Source organism: Xyrauchen texanus, chromosome 20, assembly GCF_025860055.1.
Source record: "Xyrauchen texanus isolate HMW12.3.18 chromosome 20, RBS_HiC_50CHRs, whole genome shotgun sequence".
Lineage (NCBI taxonomy): Eukaryota > Metazoa > Chordata > Actinopteri > Cypriniformes > Catostomidae > Xyrauchen > Xyrauchen texanus.
The window spans coordinates 11,258,063-11,280,460 of record NC_068295.1 but is presented as its reverse complement, the minus strand read 5'-3'; the positions used below and the strand labels follow the sequence as shown (position 1 = coordinate 11,280,460).

General features: G+C 35.6%; 1 protein-coding gene across 1 annotated transcript in view; it reads right to left on the bottom strand.

Annotated features, from left to right (window-relative positions):
* The window catches only part of LOC127660733 (mitogen-activated protein kinase kinase kinase kinase 5-like), a 47,073-nt gene extending 26,873 nt beyond the window's left edge, over positions 1 to 20,200 (bottom strand). Inside the window, exons 1-6 of the mRNA XM_052151119.1 lie at positions 20,035 to 20,200; positions 19,199 to 19,361; positions 15,710 to 15,767; positions 617 to 707; positions 271 to 335; positions 98 to 153 (exon numbers count right to left, since the gene is read on the bottom strand). Coding sequence (XP_052007079.1) covers positions 98 to 153; positions 271 to 335; positions 617 to 707; positions 15,710 to 15,767; positions 19,199 to 19,306 — 378 coding nt within the window. The 5' untranslated portion in view covers positions 19,307 to 19,361; positions 20,035 to 20,200. The remainder of the gene's footprint in view (positions 1 to 97; positions 154 to 270; positions 336 to 616; positions 708 to 15,709; positions 15,768 to 19,198; positions 19,362 to 20,034) is intronic.
* Between the last annotated feature and the right edge of the window lie 2,198 nt (positions 20,201 to 22,398).

Here is a 22,398-nt window from a genome sequence, read left to right as displayed (position 1 = left end):
ACACACAAATATTTACATCGTATATGGGGTCTAAAATGAATAAAAACACAGAATGTCTGTACAGCATTAGACCATGCAAGTGTTTGAAGGATCTTACTTGTAATGTCTCTCTGCACACATAAGCAATCTGGAGTTCCAAGAGGGGACCTGTAACTGCATGTGTACACAAACACACAAATAATCTTCAAAAGTGCTCCACAAGTAAAAATGGATGGTGTGTATTCTACATGGACATTTACAGACACATAAACACAAGCCCAGCAGATTCACCATGATAAATGTCTTGTAATGACCCTCCACCGCAGTATTCCATGCAAATCCACAATTTCTCACGGCTATAGAGAGAGAGAGAGAGAGAGAGAGAGAGAGAGAGAGATCTTTAAATGTGTACACAATAAAAAATAAGGACCATTTAAGAAAAAATGTATGCCTACAGCTATACCATCAACAGTCTTAAGTGAACAGAAAAGTTTTATATTTCAATAAAGTTTCAGTACACATAAAAAATGCTTAATAGAAAAAATGCTTGATTTTAAGAATGCTTAAATATATTGAGAACGTGACACATCAGCTTGTTTACAAACATTGTTTGTGCATGTATGTTTGTGTGTGTTACCAGAGGTAGCTGCCAAAGTAAGCCACAATGTTGTGATGGGTGCATTCCTTCACCATAAAAATCTCCTGCTGGATGATAGAGAAATCATCACCTGAGAGAGAGAGAGAGAGAGAGAGAGAGAGAGTTATTCTTAGTCAGATAAAGATGATGGCTGGAGAAATTAAAAAGGCGAAAAGTGTGACTGAGCAGAGATCAGAGATGTAGCTGTTGGATGTTAAGTACAGAGAGTGAAGGAGGTATTATTATTATCATGAGATCGATTGTGGTTTAATATGGGGCTCTAAACTGTGAGCAGGTGAGGAATTACAAGTTCAAGTCACATATTCTTAACTCTTCTAAGAGAGCCTCCATCCATCATTTTAGTCCATATCTATTAGCTTTCTGGTCATCTATATGCTAATGTACTTCTAAATGTTTTTAGAAGATAAAAGCATTTAAAACCTTTAGTCTCTCTCTTCAGGCTAAAAAGACTCAGGAACATCTATAACGTCACTTAGAGGTTGAGAAACCATGTTCAATCAAATGTTTTCTAGAACAAGAACGCAACCTCATGTCTGGCTGTGTTCTAACTAGTGCTGATCATGCCTTGGCAGGAAACACAATCCATATGGTAGGGTTGTTCCAAACAGATTTTCCAATAAGAATCACTTAAAAAGTGAGTTCTGACTGACCGTTATCAACTTTCAGCAACCTAATGCTCTCACAGTGGAGGCCGGGTAATTGTCTTCAAAGGCAATAGGGCATTAGGATGATCACTTCTTAATGGAACACAGCAATGTGGGAGCTGGATGTGAGGAAAGTTCCTGGAGTTTATTATAATACATTATGTGCAGCCAGAGTTTTTTTTTTTAAAATGTTTATTGCATAGCTCGAGTATGTGTTCTTTATTAGGTATTTCCCCTTTTTCTCCCAATTTGGAATGCCCAATTCCCAATGTGCTTTTAAGTCCTCGTGGTCATGTAGTAATTCGCCTCAATCCGGGTGGAGGATGACCCGCATCTTATCACTTGGCTTGTTGAGCGCGTTGCCACAGAGACATAACGCATGTGGAGGCTTCACGCCATCCACTGCAGCATCCATGCTCAACTCACCACGGGGTAGTAGCCAGCGTCTTTTACCACTGAGTTTCCCAGGCTCCCAGTGTTCTTTAGTCTTGATGCTTAGTGTATTGTGATTGAAATCGTGTATATAATATCTTTTACTTGCTTGTTTCTCAATCATTGGACTTGCAAAATGGCTCCAGCGTTGTCTTAAGCAAAGGGCGCGATGTGCATTTGTGGGCCGTTTATGGATTTATGTTGTTAGTTAGATCAAGTCTTTGAATAAGTAGACCGATATTGAAATCGCTTCCCCGATAAGTTTCCCCAGTAAGCAGCTCTAACATGAGCAGCATGGCGAAAAGGAGTATGTGTGTTTGTGGTTTCCAAACTTCTTCCATTTATGGATGATGGAGGCCACTGTGCTACAGGTGGCTTGGTTTGTGCTCCGACATGCACTGTTAACTGTGGGACCTTATAAAAACAGGTGTGTGCCTTTCCAAATCATGTCCAATCGACTGCATTTACCACAGGTGGGCTCCAATCAAGTTGTAGAAACATCTCAAGGATGATCAGTGGAAACGGGATGCAACAGAGCTCAATTTTGAGTGTCATGGCAAAGGCTGTGAATACTTATGTACATGTGATTATTTTGTTTTTTTAATTTTTAATACATTTGCAAAGATTTCAAACAAACTTCTTTCATGTTGTAATTATGGAGTATTGTTTGAAGAATTTTGAGGAAAATAATGAATTTAATCCATTTTGGAATAAGGCTGTAACATATCAAAATGTGGAAAAAGTGAAGCGCTGTGAATACTTTCCAGATGCACTGTAATTTTTTTTCTAGAAACAAATCATTTCAAATAGACTTTAAGCTGAATATGGAAATTGTACCTCACAGTATTCGTTTATAAAGTTATTTGTCGACAACACAAATGCAGAGCATTATGTGGCCTCTGTTCTATAAAAGTCTTAAGTGAAAATATCTACAAGACAGTAAATCCACAGTGAAACTACTGCTGTTTCACATAGCTTTAATTCCTTCTGTGACTCATTGACCAGGCATCTTCACCTAATGCACATGATCCAATTTTTCTTCATGGTTTTAGTATACTAGTGAATACTACATTGTATTCAGCAGGTGGGGCTCTTTTTCCAGGTTGATGCTCTCACAATAGTCTTCAAGAATCTTTTGCTGAAAATCTCATAATTTAAAAGACTAAGGCCATCAATGCAGTCAAAATTCAAAAAAAAGAGAAAAATGTGTTGTCCCCTAAATTAAATAAGATTATGGGATGAAACATTCTAAATGTTTTTATTTAAATGCATTAAGTTTTTAAAAAAATAGGCTTTAATAGGAAGGTAACAAAATGTAACTGTGTTCTAAACGGCCTTTCTACATGTTGTAAAACCACAGTCCAATGATGGATGTGAACCGATTGTAGCACTTCTCTATTCCATTCTAGATATTTATCTTTGAAACACACACACAAAACACAACCCCTCTGTTACACACTGACACCATGATTGAACATCATAGATAGACAGAGGAAAAAAAACAGAGCCAAGGGCAGTCCTGACCAATCAGAATTAACATCATACAAGAGAACACACACACCAGACAGGGCTGCACCGGCATCAGCCTTCAGCAGTTGACACACACAGAAGTATGCCATGGGACATCTGGATCTTAACGATGTGTGAATGTAAAAAACAAGAATTAACAACTATTAAGTTATGCCTAACAGCTCTGGCCACTTCCTCTCCACTCAAGACAAACAGGTCATACCCAAAAGTGTCTGTGAGATAATGTGAAAATGTGTAAAAGAGCAGCAGAGCCAGGCAACTTTCTCCAAGCTCGATGTGTATGTCAGTAAATAAGCTGCTTGTACTTAGTAGCGTACATCGCAATAAATCAAGCTACCAACTAAAACCACATCAATTTGTTGCAATAAAAATGTATTACTAATGCCACAAAAGTGCTGAACAATCCAACAATACTGTGGCTCTGTTAAAGTAAAATCATATAGGCTAATTTCTAAAATGTTCTGCAGGTAATGACATGACCGCCACGTACAACACAGGTTGTGGACAACCTATAATTACAGCATAATGTGTGGTTTGCATTCACTAATCCATCTTGAATTTCATGGGGGGGTTACAAGAGTTTAAAATGTAATGCATTACACTACTTTTATCATTCAGATTACAGTAACTAATTACTTTGTAATATTACACCCAATACTATACATCTACAGGTTTGTACCCAACTGCAAACACACTCTGGTTCTATCAACATAAACATGTTACATCCCTTCAACTCCGTGGCTTACAAAAGATGTAATTATTATAAAGAGAAAAAAAAACAAAAAAAAACATTTTAAACCCCTGGCTACCTGTTTAAGACTTTCTTGGATTTTGCTTGTGTTATTTCACTTGATCTGTTATTCTAATAAAAGCTTAAATATTAGTATACACCGTTGCATTTTATTTATTTGAGAATAGAACATGTTTTGCTGGTTCATGTTTCATCAAAATAAAACAAAAATATATAAATATAAAACTAACATTTCTTCATACATAAAGTTTTAATGCATTTCTTTTCTATTTTTATTCTTAAAGCAGTTAATAGTAAGGCAAAATCATGTATAAAGATTTCTGATTAGGTTCAACTGATGTTCATTAGCCTCTGCCTTGTACGACAATAACAAGCTTCTCCTTTTGGCTTGGATAGATGTCGTTGAAGTGTGTTTCGAATAACTAATATTTCTCCAAAGCTCTCACTCTGAAGGGTATGAAGGGATTAGGGCATAGGGATAAGCCCTTCAGAATGAAATGGAATGAAATGAAATAGTCTACAACTTGTGCTAATGTCATTTGTTGGGCAGATTTAATTGGTGACAGCAGAGTTGCAATTTGCAAGCTTTGCACTGCAAAAATTGTGATATAGACACATCAAACACGGGCTAAAACCTGTAACTTTTATCTGATTTTATTACTTGCCATAAAGCTTGACATAGCAAGGAATATGAGTTTGTTAAAGCTAAAGCAGAGGCTGTTTCAGCTAAAAATGGGACAAGCTTCCTTTAAGTTAAAGGAATATTCTGGGTTCAACATAATGTTGATAACCAAATTTGTTTTTTTCGACTCATCCATAACTTCTTAAGAAAAAAAAAAAAAAAACAGGTTGCATTGAGCCACTTACAATCAAAGTGAATGGGGCCAATTTTTTAAAGGTTTAAAAAAGGCAGAAATGTGAAGCTTATAATTTTTTAAAAGCACTTGCATCAACTTTTCTGTTACAACTCATGCATTATTTGAGCTGTTAAATTTAATTGACATTCTTATGGTCATTTTATGGTTTTAGGATCTATGGGCATTACGTCGTCATGGCAACAAAGTTGTAAAATAGGATATTATATTACACAGAAAAGGTTAGTAAGTGATTTGCGTGACACTAAAATCATGTTAACACACATACTGTTTATATCTTGTGGCTGTACGTTTGAAACAGAGAGTATTGTAATGTTTACGGATTGACCCCATTCACTTCCACTTTAAGCTCAGATTGTTTTTAAATTTAAGGAGGGACCAGTTGAAATTCATTCATTTTGTGGTAACAAACATTATGCCTCAAATGCTGTCAATTGAGCTTAACTTGAATTGAACTAAGAATATTCCTTTAATGTGATTTAAGAGCAATCTGAAAAAAGGAGAATTTTAACATTTGTTATTTTTAATTTCTAGAGGAAAAGGTTTAATTTAGGGATTTTCAGGCTATTTTTGTCATCTGGGTTTGAAATGAACATTGAGTCAACCTCACAGGATGCGATGTACAGGGTTTAGTTTTCTATTGAATTTAAGTGACCATTCGTCACAGGTGCTCTCAATTTTGAATGAGAAAGCGTGCCCTTTACCCTTTGACAAGCGAGCGCCATCTAAGCACTTATATTTATGAATCAACATCTTGGAATACATTTGAAAAGTTAGAAAAAACGAACATATTTTCAGAGTACATGGCTTGGCATTTATTTGCATACTGAATTACAGATATAAATTACTAGTGTGAGTAATGTATTGTGAGCTTACAAAACTAAATACTGGTAATCAGACATCAGTACACAAATGTTTTATCATTGCATACCTAGGAATAAATGTGCAGCATGTAAAAAATAGAAAAATACCATCAGCCAACTGAAGGTAGCAATGGGCACTTCCAGTGTAGGTAGCTCCAAAATGACAATTTGTTTGTTCAGGGGTAAAAAGAAGTTCTAAACAGCCAAGCAACGATATACTATTTGCAAACATTCAGACACCTACCAAACCACTGTGTGAGGCGTTTAGAAGCACATTTAAATATGAGAATGCTACATGTAACTTAACTAATGTGACATTAAAATTAGTGCCTGACCGATATATTGGCCCATATTAGCCTTTTACTGATATATCGGTATCAGTGTATAGGTTTACCGATATGAAAACTTTTTTTTAGAACATATAATGCAGAAAACAATGCTTGAACTGGTGTCATAACGTAGTTTGTCCAGCAGAGTGAGCTCTGACTCCACTGTTTACAGAGCTAAGCTGATGATGGCTCTGCATAAAGGGTGGAGTTAAGCGGCGCAGAGTTAAGCGATGTGGTGTTAAGCGGTGTCTTCTCGGTTAGTTGATAACTAGTTTGTAAAATACATACTAGAAAGTTAATAAACAATGACCCCATCGTTTTCTCTTTTCAACATAACTAATATAATGTTAACCCTGTCCCTGACATCCATGTCATTCATGTTTATCACATCTGTTTGCTATTTTAGCCAGCTATAGTTGTCATTGCAGTCAGTAATGTAGCAGATTGAAAGGTAAATATCAGAGCATCTTTTTGCAGCTGAGCAGACAATGGTGCGGTGGTGGATTGTGTCTGTTGAGTGTTGATTTCACACTATGGTGTTACCTATTTGGTGAGACACAATGCTGGAAAGTAAATAAAGTCCTTCTTTTGCTCTCTGTGACAATGAGCTTATAGCTAACTACCTAGCCACGTAGCTACTTTCATTGCTTTTCAGCTGATTGTTAGCTAATGTATAAACATGTATTCACCAAACTGTTTTGTTCAGGATTCACAGTTTGGTACCCCCTTCAACAGAACAACTCCAGTCACTGCATTTATAAAATGTAATCCTTAAAAGTCTGGTTTTCCACCATTGAAAGTTCCCCTGAACTTGTATAACAGTAACACCGCTTACAACCTGCCCCTAATTGACTGACAGTAATAAAATAGTCAGCATTTGACTGATAATAAACAATACTACTGATGTTTATTTAGCTATTTTATTTTATTTATTCTTTATTTTAAATGGACAGCATTTGACTGATACTAAACATACAGAAGATTTTTATGTGGCAGGGCGGAGGGTGGGGCCGGGTCGTGATCCTACACACCCGGTCCCGTATTAGGCTAATTATGCCTCCATGAGGGTTACCGGTCGACTGCAGAGTATCGTTCACGGACATGTCAGTCATGTGTGTGTTTGTGTCTTCTTTTAAGTTTATCATTAAACTATTATTTATATCGTCAAGCCGGTTCTCGCCGCCTCCTTTCCATTGATCACTTTACAATTTATTTAGCTATTTATTGTATTTTTATTCTTTATTTTATTGGTCAGCAACTGATTGATACTGAACATACAGTACTGATTTTTATTTAGCTATTTATTGTATTTTTATTTATTCTTTATTTAAATGGTCAGCAATTGACTTAGGCCTAGTCCACACAAATATGTTTTAATTTGAAAACGCATCTTTTTCTCTCCATTTTGGCCTTGAGATGGCGTTTTTGTCCATGAAAACTGAGCTTTTTGAAAACGCACTCCAAAGTGGATCAATTTGAAAATGTTTTTGCGTTGTAGTGTGGACTTTGGAAACGGATGCTTTGGGAAACGATGATGCATTTTTATTCATGTGATCTATCCAACCAAAACAATGAAGATGGCGGCCTGTGTTATAGCGGCACTATTGTGCCTGATACGTTGTTAAAAAATAAATGTCACTTTGTACAACTTTCACATTGCATTCCTTCAAAGGCGAAGGGAAGTTTACTTGGAATTGGTGTCCGGCGACGGAACATAAGGACAATTGAGTTTCAGACCGTACATGCAGCAGGGATTTTCTGAATGCGCAGTGACACGATTTAAGCATTTTCATACGTTTCAGTGTGGACGACCAACTTTTGGAAAACGTTTGAAAACGTTAGTGTGGACAGAGCGTTTTGAAATGAAAACGCAGTTTTCAAATGTATCCGGATTAATGTAGACGTAGCATTATACTAAACAATACTGATGTTTATTTAGCTATTTATTGTATTTGTATTCTTTATTTAAATGGTCAGCAACTGAACATACAGTACTGATGTTTATTAAGCTATTTATTTTATTTGTATTTATTTTCTCAGAGTCCATTTCTAGAATTTGTTGAAAGTGTATAAATAATTACCTTTGCGTAGTCATATTGGTGCAAAATTGGTGCACAATCCACATAGAAAAGCTCTGTTTTCATTCCAGCTCAAAAACTAACTATATCGGCCACCATATCTGTGAACCCCCCCCCCTACAATTGGTATCTGTCTCAAAAATCCCATATCGGTCGGCTCTAAAGAAAATGGGTTATCAATGACTTTATGCCTCCCACTAGAATTCACATGAGGTCAGTAAAACAAGCTGTTTTAACCACTCAATGATGATTTAAATCACGTATATACACACACATATATACACACAGCAGAATGTTTTTTTTATTTGTTTTGTTTACATTTTTAATTCATGACGCTAATGTGCTAACACACTATACACACCATTATATGTGCCGATTATACACTGTTATTTTAATTTATGATGACACTGATACTTCTACAAAAATGAGTGTATAAAAGTGTTAATGTGCAGAATAAAGACAAAACAATGATTATAGGCATATCTTACTTGATATGTGAATGTCTTTCGCTGCAGAAGGCACTGTAGTGAATGGGCTCTTGAGAGTAATCGAGTAGATTTGATTATTTTTGCAGACCAATAAAAAATTAAAATAAAAAGTATATATATATATATATATATATATATATATATATATATATATATATATATATATATATATATATATATATATATATATTAGTTAAAAAAATATTTGCATGAAATTTTCTTGGAAAAGTACATTTGCATCAGCTCGTTAATAACTGCACACTGGTGTGTTTATGTTGACTGATCTTGACTGACTGAACAACGTAAATAAAATTTTGCAAAAAATAAAATAAAAAAAGCCTTCTTTTTGGCCAGATTTCGTTCTAAATGACATCACAACCTTTCGTTCTTCGATTTCGTATAAAGTATATCTAGGCCTGAAAATGGTAGTGATTAAGTGAAAAAATGTATGGTATATTAAAACCCATGAAATCTTATGTAAAACATAAATGCTTCAAAACGTGGTGGACAGAAAATGTATTGAGAGAAATATAATACATTTTTGACGTATATTTCTTTAATTTATAGTTTGATCATTTATAGTTATTACAGTGCAAAAATAGGCTCTGTGCACATGGTATTTGGAGTCCTCAATATGTGTTCTCCAATATTAATATTAATGAATTTTTTATTTGAATGACAATCAACTATGAAAATTTCAGAAACTGAAATGCCAAAAAGAGACCCACAAAATGCTTTGAGACCTATATCTTCCCCACCATTCCATGGCAGAGAAACTTGCCAGCTGTCGGTAATTATTTAGAAATGAAAGAATAAGCAATTTTGCATCTGTCTAAATTAAAGATTTACCACAGTAAATCTTATTGCTAATTTATGACTACATTATGCTTTGTATCTTTATGGTTTGGATTTACACTCAACGTTAAACACAAACCAAACTATGACAAAAACCACTCATCTGCTTTGAGTCATGGAATAAGAGCCCAGACTTCCTCACTGAAAAATTTGGTTAGAAACAGATGCCAAGTTTTGATTTAATAATTTCTAAGGGGGTGGAGTATAAATAAGCCAATGAACATACAAAGAAATCTCTATCCTTTACATCAGCATGAGTTTCATCAAAATTTTTGTCCTTTCTGCAGCAGGATGATATTATGGTCAGCAAAAAACAAAAAAGAGTTGTGAATATAGTCAACTTCAAAGTTCTCCAAGAGCTGCTGTTTGTGGTCAGAGAAAAGCATTGTTCACAACTCTGCCACACACACCTGGACAAACCAACACAAACACACACTGATGTACACCAAAACCAGACATGTAGCTCATGGGCCTCTTTAAACACACAAGAAAGGGGCCGCTTTCTAAAAAAGGCAAACACAACCAAAAGCTCACACCTGCTTTCCAGGTGGATATAAGATTCTGAAGGAAGCCTTTGGTCTGTGTGTGCGAGACAGGGAAATGTGCAAACAACATCTGTAAATGTATCATGAATGGGTTTACAAGAATTAAGCTACATTCTACCAGGCCTAAATAAACTTCAACTAATCAACCAATCAGAGGGGATCTGATAACCATCAACAGCCTGCTTAACACTGCATCATGTGACCTGACACTGGCTTGCATAACAAATGCATGTTAGTCACTTAGTTTACACTTAGTAATATAAAAGGACAGTTGGCCCCTTTATTGCAACAGAAGTATTAGACATTATGTTTATGCATCAGCTTCTAAAATAAAACTTCCTACGTCATAATTCACACAATCAGAATATATGTAATAACACTTGGGCAATAACTCATGAGTCATAGTATCAGCAGAGTTTGCGCAAGAAAAAACCTTTATCCGTCATTTTGACGGGCTGAAATTTCCATCATGGTCTATTTTTACCCATCAGAGTCTACAACATTCAGAGGCATAGAATCCATTATAATGGCATATACATGACAGTGGATAGGCTTAAATTATATTTATTTTGTTCTACCTGTCAATCAGCCACCACGCTAAAACAAAATTTTTATACTATTCTGGTTATGTGTGGCCTTAACAGGACCTAAGTGGACTTGTGGAGGTTCACAATTTTTTTTTCTGAGGTCTTGGTATTGGATTTTCCCATAATGTATAGCAAATAGGCACTGAATTAGAAGGTAGACCTTAAAATACATCCACAGGTACACCTCCAATTCAGTACACCTCCAATCACAAGCTAATTGGCTAATTATCTGAAGGCTTGACATCATTATCAAGACCTTTTTGAAGCTGCTTAAAGGCAGTTAACTTAGTGTATGTACATTTCTGACCCACTGGAATTGTGATTCTGTTTGTAAACAATTGTTGGAAAAATTGCTCGTGTCATGCTCAAAGTGGATGTCCTAAACGACTTGCCAAAACAACAGTTTGCTAAAAACGAGTTTTAATGACTTCAACCTAGGTGTATATAAACTTCTGACTTTAATTGTATAAATAGTTATTTTTAAATAATCATAAATGTGTATACACACACACACACACACACAACATTAAAACCACCTGCCTAATCACCAACCCGCATCTCAGAATAGCACACACTGAGATAATATTATTCTCACTACAAATGTACAGAGTGGTTATCAGAGTTACTGTAGCCTTTCTGTCAGCTCAAACCAGTCTGGCCATCCTCCGTTGACCTCTCTCATTAACAAGGCATTTCCACCTGCAGAACTGCCACTCACTGGATGTTTTTTGTTTTTGGCACCATTAAGAGTAAATTCTAAAGACTTTTGAGTGTGAAAATCCCAGGAGATCATCAGTTATAGAAATACTTTAATCCAGCCCGTCTGGCACCACCAATCATCCATGTGATTATCTAATCAGCCAATCATGTGGCAGCAGTGCAGTGAATAAAATCATGCAGATACAGGTCAGGAGCTTTAGTTAATGTTCACAGCAACCATCAGAATGAGGAACAAAATGTGATCTCAGTGATTTAGACCATGGCATGATTGTTGAGACAGGTAGGTTTGAGTATTTCTGCAACTGCTGATCTCCTGGGAACTTCACACACAAAACCTCTCTGTACAATTGTGCTGAGAAGAATATCACCCAAGAATGCTATTCTGAGATGCGGGTTGGGGCTGTTTTGGCGGCACGAGGGGGACCTACACAATATTAGGCAGATGGTTTTAACGTTGTGGCTGATCGGTGTGTGTATATATATATATATATATATATATATATATATATATATATATATATATATATATTAGGGCCATAATAGTAAACTAAATATTAGTCGATGAGAAGAGTCTTGGTTGGTTGAAGAAAAATAAATAAATAAATAAAATCCACAGGAAACCGACAAACACTGCTGGTTGGACGATAGGGCTGAAACGATTACAATATTGACGATAAAAAAAACTGTTGAGACAATTTTTGTTGTCGAATATCATCTGATTTAATTTAACACAACAAGAGATCTTTTGAAACTCTAATGATGATGCGTGAGAGCAGCACTTCAGCTCGCACTTGATTGAGGAGAACAGCTCACAGTCAAGACACACTCCAAACTTTCCAAACAGATTAAGGTGTAGATCGCAGAGTATTATAATACAAAATAAGTAAATACAGAAGCAGTGTCATCGTGAAATAAAGTGGAGCCGTACCGAGATATATCCAGCTGCAGACCCGCAGCACCACCAGTTTCAGAACCCCAGCGCCAGAACCAGAAGTGAGGGGCGGAGTTACTGACAATGAGACAAGCATGGCGGAGAGCACGGTGAGTTGTGTAACGTTGTCTAACGTTTTTGACATCATGTGGTGAAAAATTATCGCATATATTAAGTTCAGCGTTTATCTGGTAAATATTTAATTTGTGCTTAAATTTATCATCTTATTGAAGCTTGAATATGTTGTCATACTTTATTATATAAAAATAAATTTCTACAGATGGTTTGGTACATTTTTGCGTGTTGTAAATCGGCCTTGCGGTGACGTTTTGAAGACATCTTGTGAAGGTGTTAAAGTGTTTGTTCCACGTTCCTCTGTTATATGCATTGTTTGTGAGTTAATGTTACCTTATAGTTGAGGTTTTTTTTTACGTTGAGATTATTGTGTGGTGCTTTCATCTCTTGTAGAGACATATAACGATTCAGAGAGGTGACTCATAACCTGAGCTGCAGGATTGTCATGATAAAATGGGCCTAGGGGTGAATTGGTCATTTGTTGTATACATTTTTATTGTTTCTTTTAAAATTATGCTGAATTTTCTCTCTTTTTTAGTTTTTTGACATGTTTTATTTTACATAAAGAAAAATGCATGCTGCACATGTTCTTGTGAAATAAAGTATATTTTATATAAAATGCCCATAAGTTTCAAGCATTATTTTTCACCATCATGATCAGGAAGTAACTCTCATAATACAATGAAACGCATAACTATATACAATTATATTAAACAAGATCAATGTTTTAAAATGCTTATTGTACTGTACCTTAATGTATCATTATAACATACGTATAAAGTATGACGTTTCGTGTGGAATAAAAGCATGCCCTTTCGTGTCTAATAAAAGCAAACTACACTCCAAAACGTTAGGTGGCGCTACTCGGTTTAGAACGTAAGCTCCGCCCCTCACTTCCGGTTCTGGCGCTAGAGTTAGAACGTAAGCTCAGCCCCTCAATTCCGGTTCTGGCGCTGGGGTTCTGAAACTGGTGGTGCTGCGGGTCTGCAGCTGGATACTATTGGCCGTACCTGGTGTTCCGCTCGAGAAAAAGGAAAAAAAGGAAATACTGCGCCGTTACATACTGTATTTTATGCATCCTTTATTTAAGTACAAATAATAAGGAAGTGGGCTGTATAAATAAGCACAAAATCCAAAATTGGCATTTGTCTGTGCGGTCAGAGCCGCATGACTCGCGTGAAAAACAGTGCGAGGGAGTTTCAAACTTCTTCCGGCTGATACATTGTCTCGCGCTGAGACGCACATCACTGGCGCACGCTTGCTGCAGCTAGAATTTGTTTACAGTGATTGCTAGCGACATTGTGAATTATAATATGAGCGTCACGGTGTGTATCTCATGGTGAAGAAAATCGGCGATGCGCAGCTCTATATAGAAGAAAGAGTTTGGTTTTTTGCAAGTTAAAGTTGGATCGAAATCAAGTGAAAGAAATGGTGATAGGTTGTAGTCTTAGCCCATGAAATCAATGCAAATGCTAAATCAATGCAAACATTTATTTTTTTTATTTGTCTTTTTTGGTTTGTTTTCCAATATAAATATCTAAAACTCCTTATGTACTTTACATTAGCCGCTATACTACAGAAGAAAAAATTGTTATCTGAGAATTTTGAATATAATATTGAATACATTTTAATATTTCGATATTTTAAAATATCGAAAAATCCTTAAAACAAGATACATTTTCCTGAGAAGCAACATATAAGATATTTAGATTTGCTTTTAGAGCAAATATCTTGAATATGTGTACAATTTTTCTTTACTGTACTGGAGACTTATATTTAAGATACATTCCCTTAAAGCAAGTCTTAATATTTATATGTTGCTTCTCAAGTAAATGTATCATGTTTTAAGGATTTTTAGACAATGTTAAATGGAAAACAAGACAAAAACCACTTGATAGCAATAGGATTTTTTGCAGTGAAAATTATAATTAAACAATAAAAATCCAAGTAGGTTTTCCACCTTTAATTCAATGAATGTCATTTATAAGTATTTTTTAAAAGATGATTTTGTCCTCTTTAATGTTTGTAAGCATGTTTACAGCCTTTTAAGTCGAGGCACAAGCTGAATAGTTAGTTAAGAGCTAATGATTAATCTTTGCAATAATCAACCGAATAGTTGAGTAATCGTTCTAATAATCATTAGATTAGTCCATTATGAAAATAATCGTTAGTTGCAGCCCTATTGGATAGTAGGTGGTACTATGGGTACATTATTGTGGCAGATAAGTGAAGCATTTATAAGACAATACAAATTGGCTTTAGATTCCAATATTTTGTTTATTTCCATATTATTGAACATAAGCCAATCGTTGGTCTACAGTTCACAGCAATCCATTTTGCAATTGAATTAGTCAATCAGTATGAGATAGATATTTTACAAGGGTTTGTATAAGATTTGTCAATGTCCATCTGAATCACACGGATGATTTTGTAGTGTCTCACTTTGGTAGTAGAATCGTATCGTAAACATTGCATTTTTAGGTCGCTGTGTCAAGTGAAACGCAGTTTGAAATTTAGAAATGCACGTCATGAGATCCCTGGGTTCGAATTTGCACTCCATCAAGCTGTTTAAACAAAAGTACATGTTCTCATCTTGTGCTTTCTGCTTAATGGTGCTGTAAGTGATTTTTTTTCATGGAAAGGTATGCAAAAAATGCTCCTACTCCCTGAGAGATATTATTGAAATAAGTTTAAGATATCTCACTGGTCTCTGTGACAGATCTAGACTCTGTAAACAACAAAAAGAAAAGGAAAAAAAGTGTCCGCGGTCAGCACAGCACGCTTTCTGCCTGTCACTGATTTTGTGCATTTTCATAGTATTGTAGTTGAAGCAAATTATGTGGCATAATGAGGCATAATGCATTTTTATATCATTTGTTCATAACAGTTTTCAGTTGAGGGCTATTTAGCAGCTGCTGTTTTTAACAACAGTTTCTGTACTCAGTAATGCTCATTTTGGTACCTTTATAGTTTTTAGACCTATTTCTTTCTAGGTCTTAGACCACCTTTAATTTACAGATTAAACAGACAGCCCTAATATTTACATATCCACGATATAGAAAAATCTCTACCGGTGGTTGACACTTTATACCGTCAAAACCCCCTAGCCCTAATTCAAACTGCAGGAAAAATTATTAAATGATTCTTAGGTTTTGTGGTATGTGACACCAAAGACTTCACAGGTACTTGCTCAGAACCACTGTTGATGACATCCACTAGTGTTGAAGTCAATCGGCCTAAACATTCAGAGTATGTTTCTCTGTTCATACTTCATTGGTAAAAAACAAAACAGGATGTATCATATGAGCTACACCACAAACTTCACACAACAACATCCCCTCGAATACAACAGAATGGCTTCATACTCACCGGGCTCTAGTTTGATGATCTTCACTGCTGCAAGTTCACCAGTAGAAATGTTTCGAGCCTGGAAGAGTACAAACACAAGGAGAGAAGAACGATTTTAAAAGGAGAGAGAGAGACAGAATTGTTTCCGAACAAAACACTGCAGTGTGTGTTTGTGTGTGAGTGAGAGTGTCTCTGGTGGAAACCGCCTCATCGTTTCCAAATGGAAGTAGGTAGACAGCCACCAAAACATTTGCGCGCACACACACACACACACTGAAACACAAAACAGACTAGCTCCAGTGTTTGCACACTTTTTGACCATTTGCTCTTGATTACTGGATAAGGATTTTTTTTTTTAATCACAAAGAGCAATTTCAGGCCGATGACATATTTTAGAGCTAGGCATAAAGCTGCAGCCACACAACACTTTGTGCTCTGTTCACTCCCATTCAAATGCATCAGAATGAAGGAGCTCATGCAAAGAAATTTCACTGCAAGTTTTGACTAGTAGATGTGTGACCAACAGAAGATCAAAACGTCACACACTGACCTCTTGGCTCAATATGAAGAATACATATTTCAAAGTTGCATGTTTTTATTATTGCAGGAAAGTGAGTAGATGGTATATTTTTACATTTTTAATATAGCTTTATTTGTAACTTGTGATTTATTATTTATGAAATCAATCACAATTTAAATTGTTACTTTCAAATAACAATTTCAATATTCCCAGCTATTTCCGGGTTTTCCATGAGCATGTGAAATCTGTTGCTATCAATATAGTTTAAATATAGCAAGTGTGATGGTATATAAAATGTTTATCATGGGACTGACTGTGTAAGACATTCTGGCAGCAAGTATGATTGTGCATGCATGTGTGAGCAGCAAGAAAAATTAAGCATTAAAGAGGAAGATACAGTTTACTGTGCCACAGTGAGACAAACAAACATCCCACCAACTTGTCTGTGTTCTTAATCGATAACTCTTAAAAGTGAATCTGGCTCCAGCAAAGGTATGACTACTCTGTATTACAACTTTACTACTCTGTAAAACATACAGTACCAGCACTGTTAATCTCACAAAATAAAATCAATGGCTGTTATATGGCAGCCATTCGTTATCTAACTAGATAACTACACATTATTATTATTATTGAACCAGACAAATAAAACTAAACATAGCCCTAAATCAGTTTCAAAACGGTGAAAACTATTCCTAACCCACAATAATGCAGCATACTATACCATAAATAGTTTGTGACCATTAACCCAGTGTCTGTCATTTGGGCCATTTTGATATCTGTTAACTAACCTTTGGACCTTAAAGCAGTCAGTTAGATCAATGATGGACTCCAAGATCATCTGCAGCAGCCACACACACACACACCCATACAGGAAGTGTGTCCACCAAAAAATAACAGTAGCAGTGAATGTAATACACACCCACATAAATCCATAAACACACTCTCCTGCTTAATTAATGGAAACTACAACATTCACCAGATTTCCAAGAACTTCCAGACCGCCGGCTACATATACCAAATTCTTGGGGGACACTGGGCCTCATTCATGAATCTTTACATAAATATATGAGCAAATTCTGAGAAATTTGTGCATAAAATGCACCTTCCCGGAAACTTTACGCCGGATTCACGAATGCTTCTTACTCCCCAGATTTGTTAGTAAAATGCATGTATGTTAGTGAATTACAAATATTTGTAAAGAGGGGGCGTGTGCACTTTTATTCACAATTATCATAATCCACGGCCATGAAAATGGCATATAATGAAGGCACCAGACTCGCTAGTAAATGCTTTTAACATCTATGCAGAACCGTTATGAAATCGCAGTGCATTCACATCGTAATATCTTGATTTAGCAAACACAATAGCCTTTTAAAGAAATTTAGGCCTTGCTGTCATCAGATGTTTTGCTGACTTTGGAGGCTCTTTTGTGAATCAAACCGTTCAATAAGTCAATAAAAAATGGTTTGACATGAGTTTTAAATATGTCCACCACCATTAACCCTTCTCTGGTTCAGTTCGCAGCACATCGACAGCATAATTTGTGAAACATCCCTGGAAAATCATGATGGTAACAGTGTTATAGGCTACAAGCAACTGGAAGAATCTTCAGAGAAATGTATAGAATGCCTGACAAAGATGTTTAACCAAAACACTGTAAGATATTACAGATTTGCAAGCAATATGTGCAGGCATTTTCTATACGTCTTTCCATTAAAGTAAAAAAACTACTCTGAAAAATAAATGTGTGTGTGTGTGTGTGTGTGTGTATTCAGTAATTTAATTAAACACTTGTGTTGCCCTCAGAGTCTGACCAAAAACAAAAGTATAGCTTTAATCAAAGTTTCCATGGGATTAACTTAAGTATAACTTTGTTGTTGCAAATAAATTATGACTGTTTTGGCACACAAAATAAACTTCACTAACATCACAAGTGTAAAAAAACAATAACAAATCTATAAGACCTCTTCCAATGTGCCTAGAAAAGAAAAACATCCATCACCTGATGGTTTTTTCCTGATAGTGTTTGTTAATTTCTTTTGCTTGTTTACACCTTCAATAACAATACAAGACACTTCACGGGAGTCTATTTACATCTATAAACAAAGCATGAAACCTTTTCTGGGAAACACCATGACCACACCATGTCATCATTACACCAAAGAGCTTATTCTTCTCATATGAGCAGCTACCAAGACATATTCTGACCTTATATGGCCTTTTCTCTCTTGGGTGATTTAGAAAGGAAGTAAATGAAATCATGCCGTTGTAAGGTGTTCAAGAAAATGCCATTTTTCTTCCAGAGATTTACACCTATGCAGGAGATTGACATTTAAATTCCATGTGTGGTGCAAATTGTTACATTTTGAGTCAGACTGACCGTAGGTTTCAGCTCTAAATCAGGATTCCTCTCTCTCCTTCCACACACAGTATACATGTTGTTTCTGTTTAGTATGCAGTTCCCTATATCAGCCAATTTAAGCATGGGTTTTTCAGCATGAAAAGTCAAACTCAATCGAAAACATAAAGCTGTATTCTTATTAGCAAACTGTTCCTGGCTAAACATAGGTGCCAAAAGCTAACTTTAAATCTTAAAGGGGTAATTCACCCAAAAATCTCCATTCTGTCATCACTTACCCTAAAATTGTTCCAAATCACTATGGCTTTCTATCATCACAGAACACAAAAGGAGATGTTAGGCACGAAGCAGAATGTGAGCCTCAGTCACCATTCACGTTTATTGCATCTTTTTCTCCCCAAACAATGAAGGTAAATGGTGACTGAGCCTCACATTCTGTCACTATCTCCTTCTGTGTTCCACCTTCCATAGTAGGATAAAACAGTGAGTAAATAATAACTGAACTTTAAAATTAGGACGCCATTTATTTGCCTTTATTGGCTGCTCAAAGGGACTGCAAGAAGGTTTTGAGCCTCTCATGATGAATCTCTATAGGTTTAGTACAGGCTAATGTGTTTGGGTCCAGCACCTTATACACATCTCCGTAGGTTCCACTGCCAACTCTCTGGATCAGCTCAAAGTCGTTCTGTGGGTTTCTGCGCTGGATCTCCCCTCCGGAACGGCCCAGCAGATCCATGCTGATGGACTGGAGGATTTACTGCTTTAATGACCCAGATTCAGTCCACATCTCCCTGAATAATAACAGACATCAGAACATCAAGGAGTGATTAACTTAGCTTAGATAGACAGGCACTTTATTTTATACTACAAGAGAAATTGCAGAACTAATGCAACAATAATAATAATGAAAGTAAATCAAAACAGTTTTTATGAGTGTGATTTGGTAAAGATGCTCATATATATTTTAGATAGATAGTTTATTTTTTAAACATTAGAGCAGATTTGTAACTTTATAAACAGTTATTTTGATTCATGACAAATAATTATAAAGTGTGTTATGACGTGTTAACTGTTATAAATACTTAAACAGGTGAATTGATTAAAAGGTTTCCCCCTCAAAATAAGATAGAGAGTTAAAACTGTGTGTAAAAGTTTCAGCATTAAAATGTATTTTCTGTCTGAATATCCGTGTATGAGGCTAACTCCGCTAACTTCTGCTAATTAATCTCACATAACCACTTCAGCTTGAAACTTCATCTTACACGGATAAAATACACTAATACAGAGGCATACAACAAACATAATCCAGACTTTATAGATATAGTGACATTTAGCTGGTGAGTGTTTTGTTTAATGTGGTTTAGTTTGACAGTAAAGTTCAGCCGAAGCTAATGCTAATGCTATAAAACTCTCAGCGTAGCGAAACACATCACTTAAAGGCAGAAATTTGGGTTTAAACTTTACCATTTGCACGATCAATCTTTGTCCACGGAATTCATGAAAATGTAGAGTTTTTTTTCCTAATTGCTGAAGATGATTTTGCGTCGAAATAACCATCTAAACAGGAACAGAAAGAAGAGCAAACTAACTAACTTCAACTGAGGCCACAGCAGAACACACACACACACACACACACACACACACACACACACACACACACACACACACACACACACACACACACACACACACACACACACACACACACACACACACAATTTCTCTTTCACTTTATTTCACTGTTTTATTTGCACGAGAAATAATGGTACCATTGTACTGACAAAGGAGTAGGACAGTGTTATTTTTTTAATCATTATATTTTGTTTATTTATTTGTTATTGAAACGTTTAAGATGTGTATCGCTTATTTTATCTTGATTTAAATTTAAATTCAGTGAATATGTGTATTGTATAAACATAAATGATATATTTTTGTATCTGTTATAAAATGATACAGTTTATAAACTGTCTACCGATGACAGTTCATTACATGGCGTCCTTTTTTACAGTGTGTGCGTTGCGCCATCTGAAGGATATAAATGGATCAACACGTCTAGCGAAGTAAGCTTAGCTCAGATACAGCGGAGGCTTAATGCTTAATAGTAATTAGGTCATTCTGAGCGAACGTCGCGTAACTTCATTAATATTCATTAGCCAATAGTAATATTTGTAAATTCGTCTGAATTCTAAAAATAAAAGCGCAATCTTTTAAATCTATTATTTTTAAGGATTGGTACCAGCCTCAGCAATCTCTATAAATATATATATATATATATATATATATATATATATATATATATATATATATATATATATATATATATATATATATATATATATATATAATTATAAAGGCTATGATTTATGGAGTTAGAATTGTTTCTATTCAGAGACAAATGGAAAGAGATTCACGAATAGAAATTTGGTTCACAAATAAATTGAATGAGATCCACAAATAAATTTAAGGAGTTAAACAAAAATTAAATGTATTCAAAAATAAATAAAATATATTTGCAAATAAAACAAATTGTTTACAAATGTATTTTTTAACTCACAAACGCAACTCTGTCCAATTCATATGTGAATCACGCACATTTACATTATTTGTGGATCGCTTGCTGTGCATTTGTGGATGGCAGCTCACATTTGTGAATTCTGTAACATTTCTTGCACGAGAGCTGCGGGCAATCTCAAGCCAAACAGATAACGGCCACATTTCTCTGACCAATCGTAGCACATTCTGTCTTCAACCAATCACACTTCATTTTACTGTCAGGGTGTGACCAAGAGTCACAGTGCTCTCATGAGCATGGAATCAGGCACTTACAGATAAACTCCATGAACGCAAACTTTTAAAGAAACGCTGTCAGAGGAATACTGTGACTTAAGGTACGTATCATTTTCTCTCAGTTATAAACATGTGTAGTGCCTTGTTAAATGTTGACAGGTGACAATTACTAATTTGTAGAGTGTCTAGATCATTTATAGCTAAGCTGGCTGACTGTAGGAGTCTGCTGTTTTAATTTTAACCAGGTTTCTTGACTGAAACTCCTAGCTACATCATGAAAAATTTATGTATGGGTCTTCAAAATCTTTACTCTTAAGGTTACATGGTAGATCCAAACAGACACACTACTAGACACTACAAAAGGTCAGTAGTACACAGATAGTGTCTTTATAAAACATCAATCATATTAGATGATCATAGGAGCACAAACCATAAATTAATACGCTGTATTACACAGTGTACAAGATCTGCTATGGCATTAATTTGGTTTCACATTATGTTAATGTATTAAAAGAAATTTAAGTCATATTTCAAAGGATTTATATTTTTAGCACTTTATGTTATGGCAGACCATTCCAGTGTTACTCAGAATAAATAATTATGTTAACCCTGTAAAACAATGCATGTTTCACTTATTTACTCAGGAAGTATATGGGCTATGAGATACAGGAGACACTAATAATAATAATAATAAAAGATTTGTGAGGATACTGGAGAACTGGGGCTCTCTGCTCCACATCACAAAAAGATGGAAACGGTTGTGGACTTTTGTGCTAGTGGTGGCAAGAAATCACAACGCTCACTAGCCCAATCTTGTTTGTGTAACATGTTATTTTCTATACAGTAATGGACTTGTTTTTAATGTGTAACTGTTAGTTTTTCCATTCATTTGTGCAGAATGCTCTTACCCTGACTAAGAGTATCCGTCCCAGACAACTGATGCAACACCATGACATGGCAATGAGGATGTTCATGTTCAACAAACTCGAGCAAAATGCAAGCACTCCATTTGTAATGTTCAATTCCAGTGTTTGTGTGTGT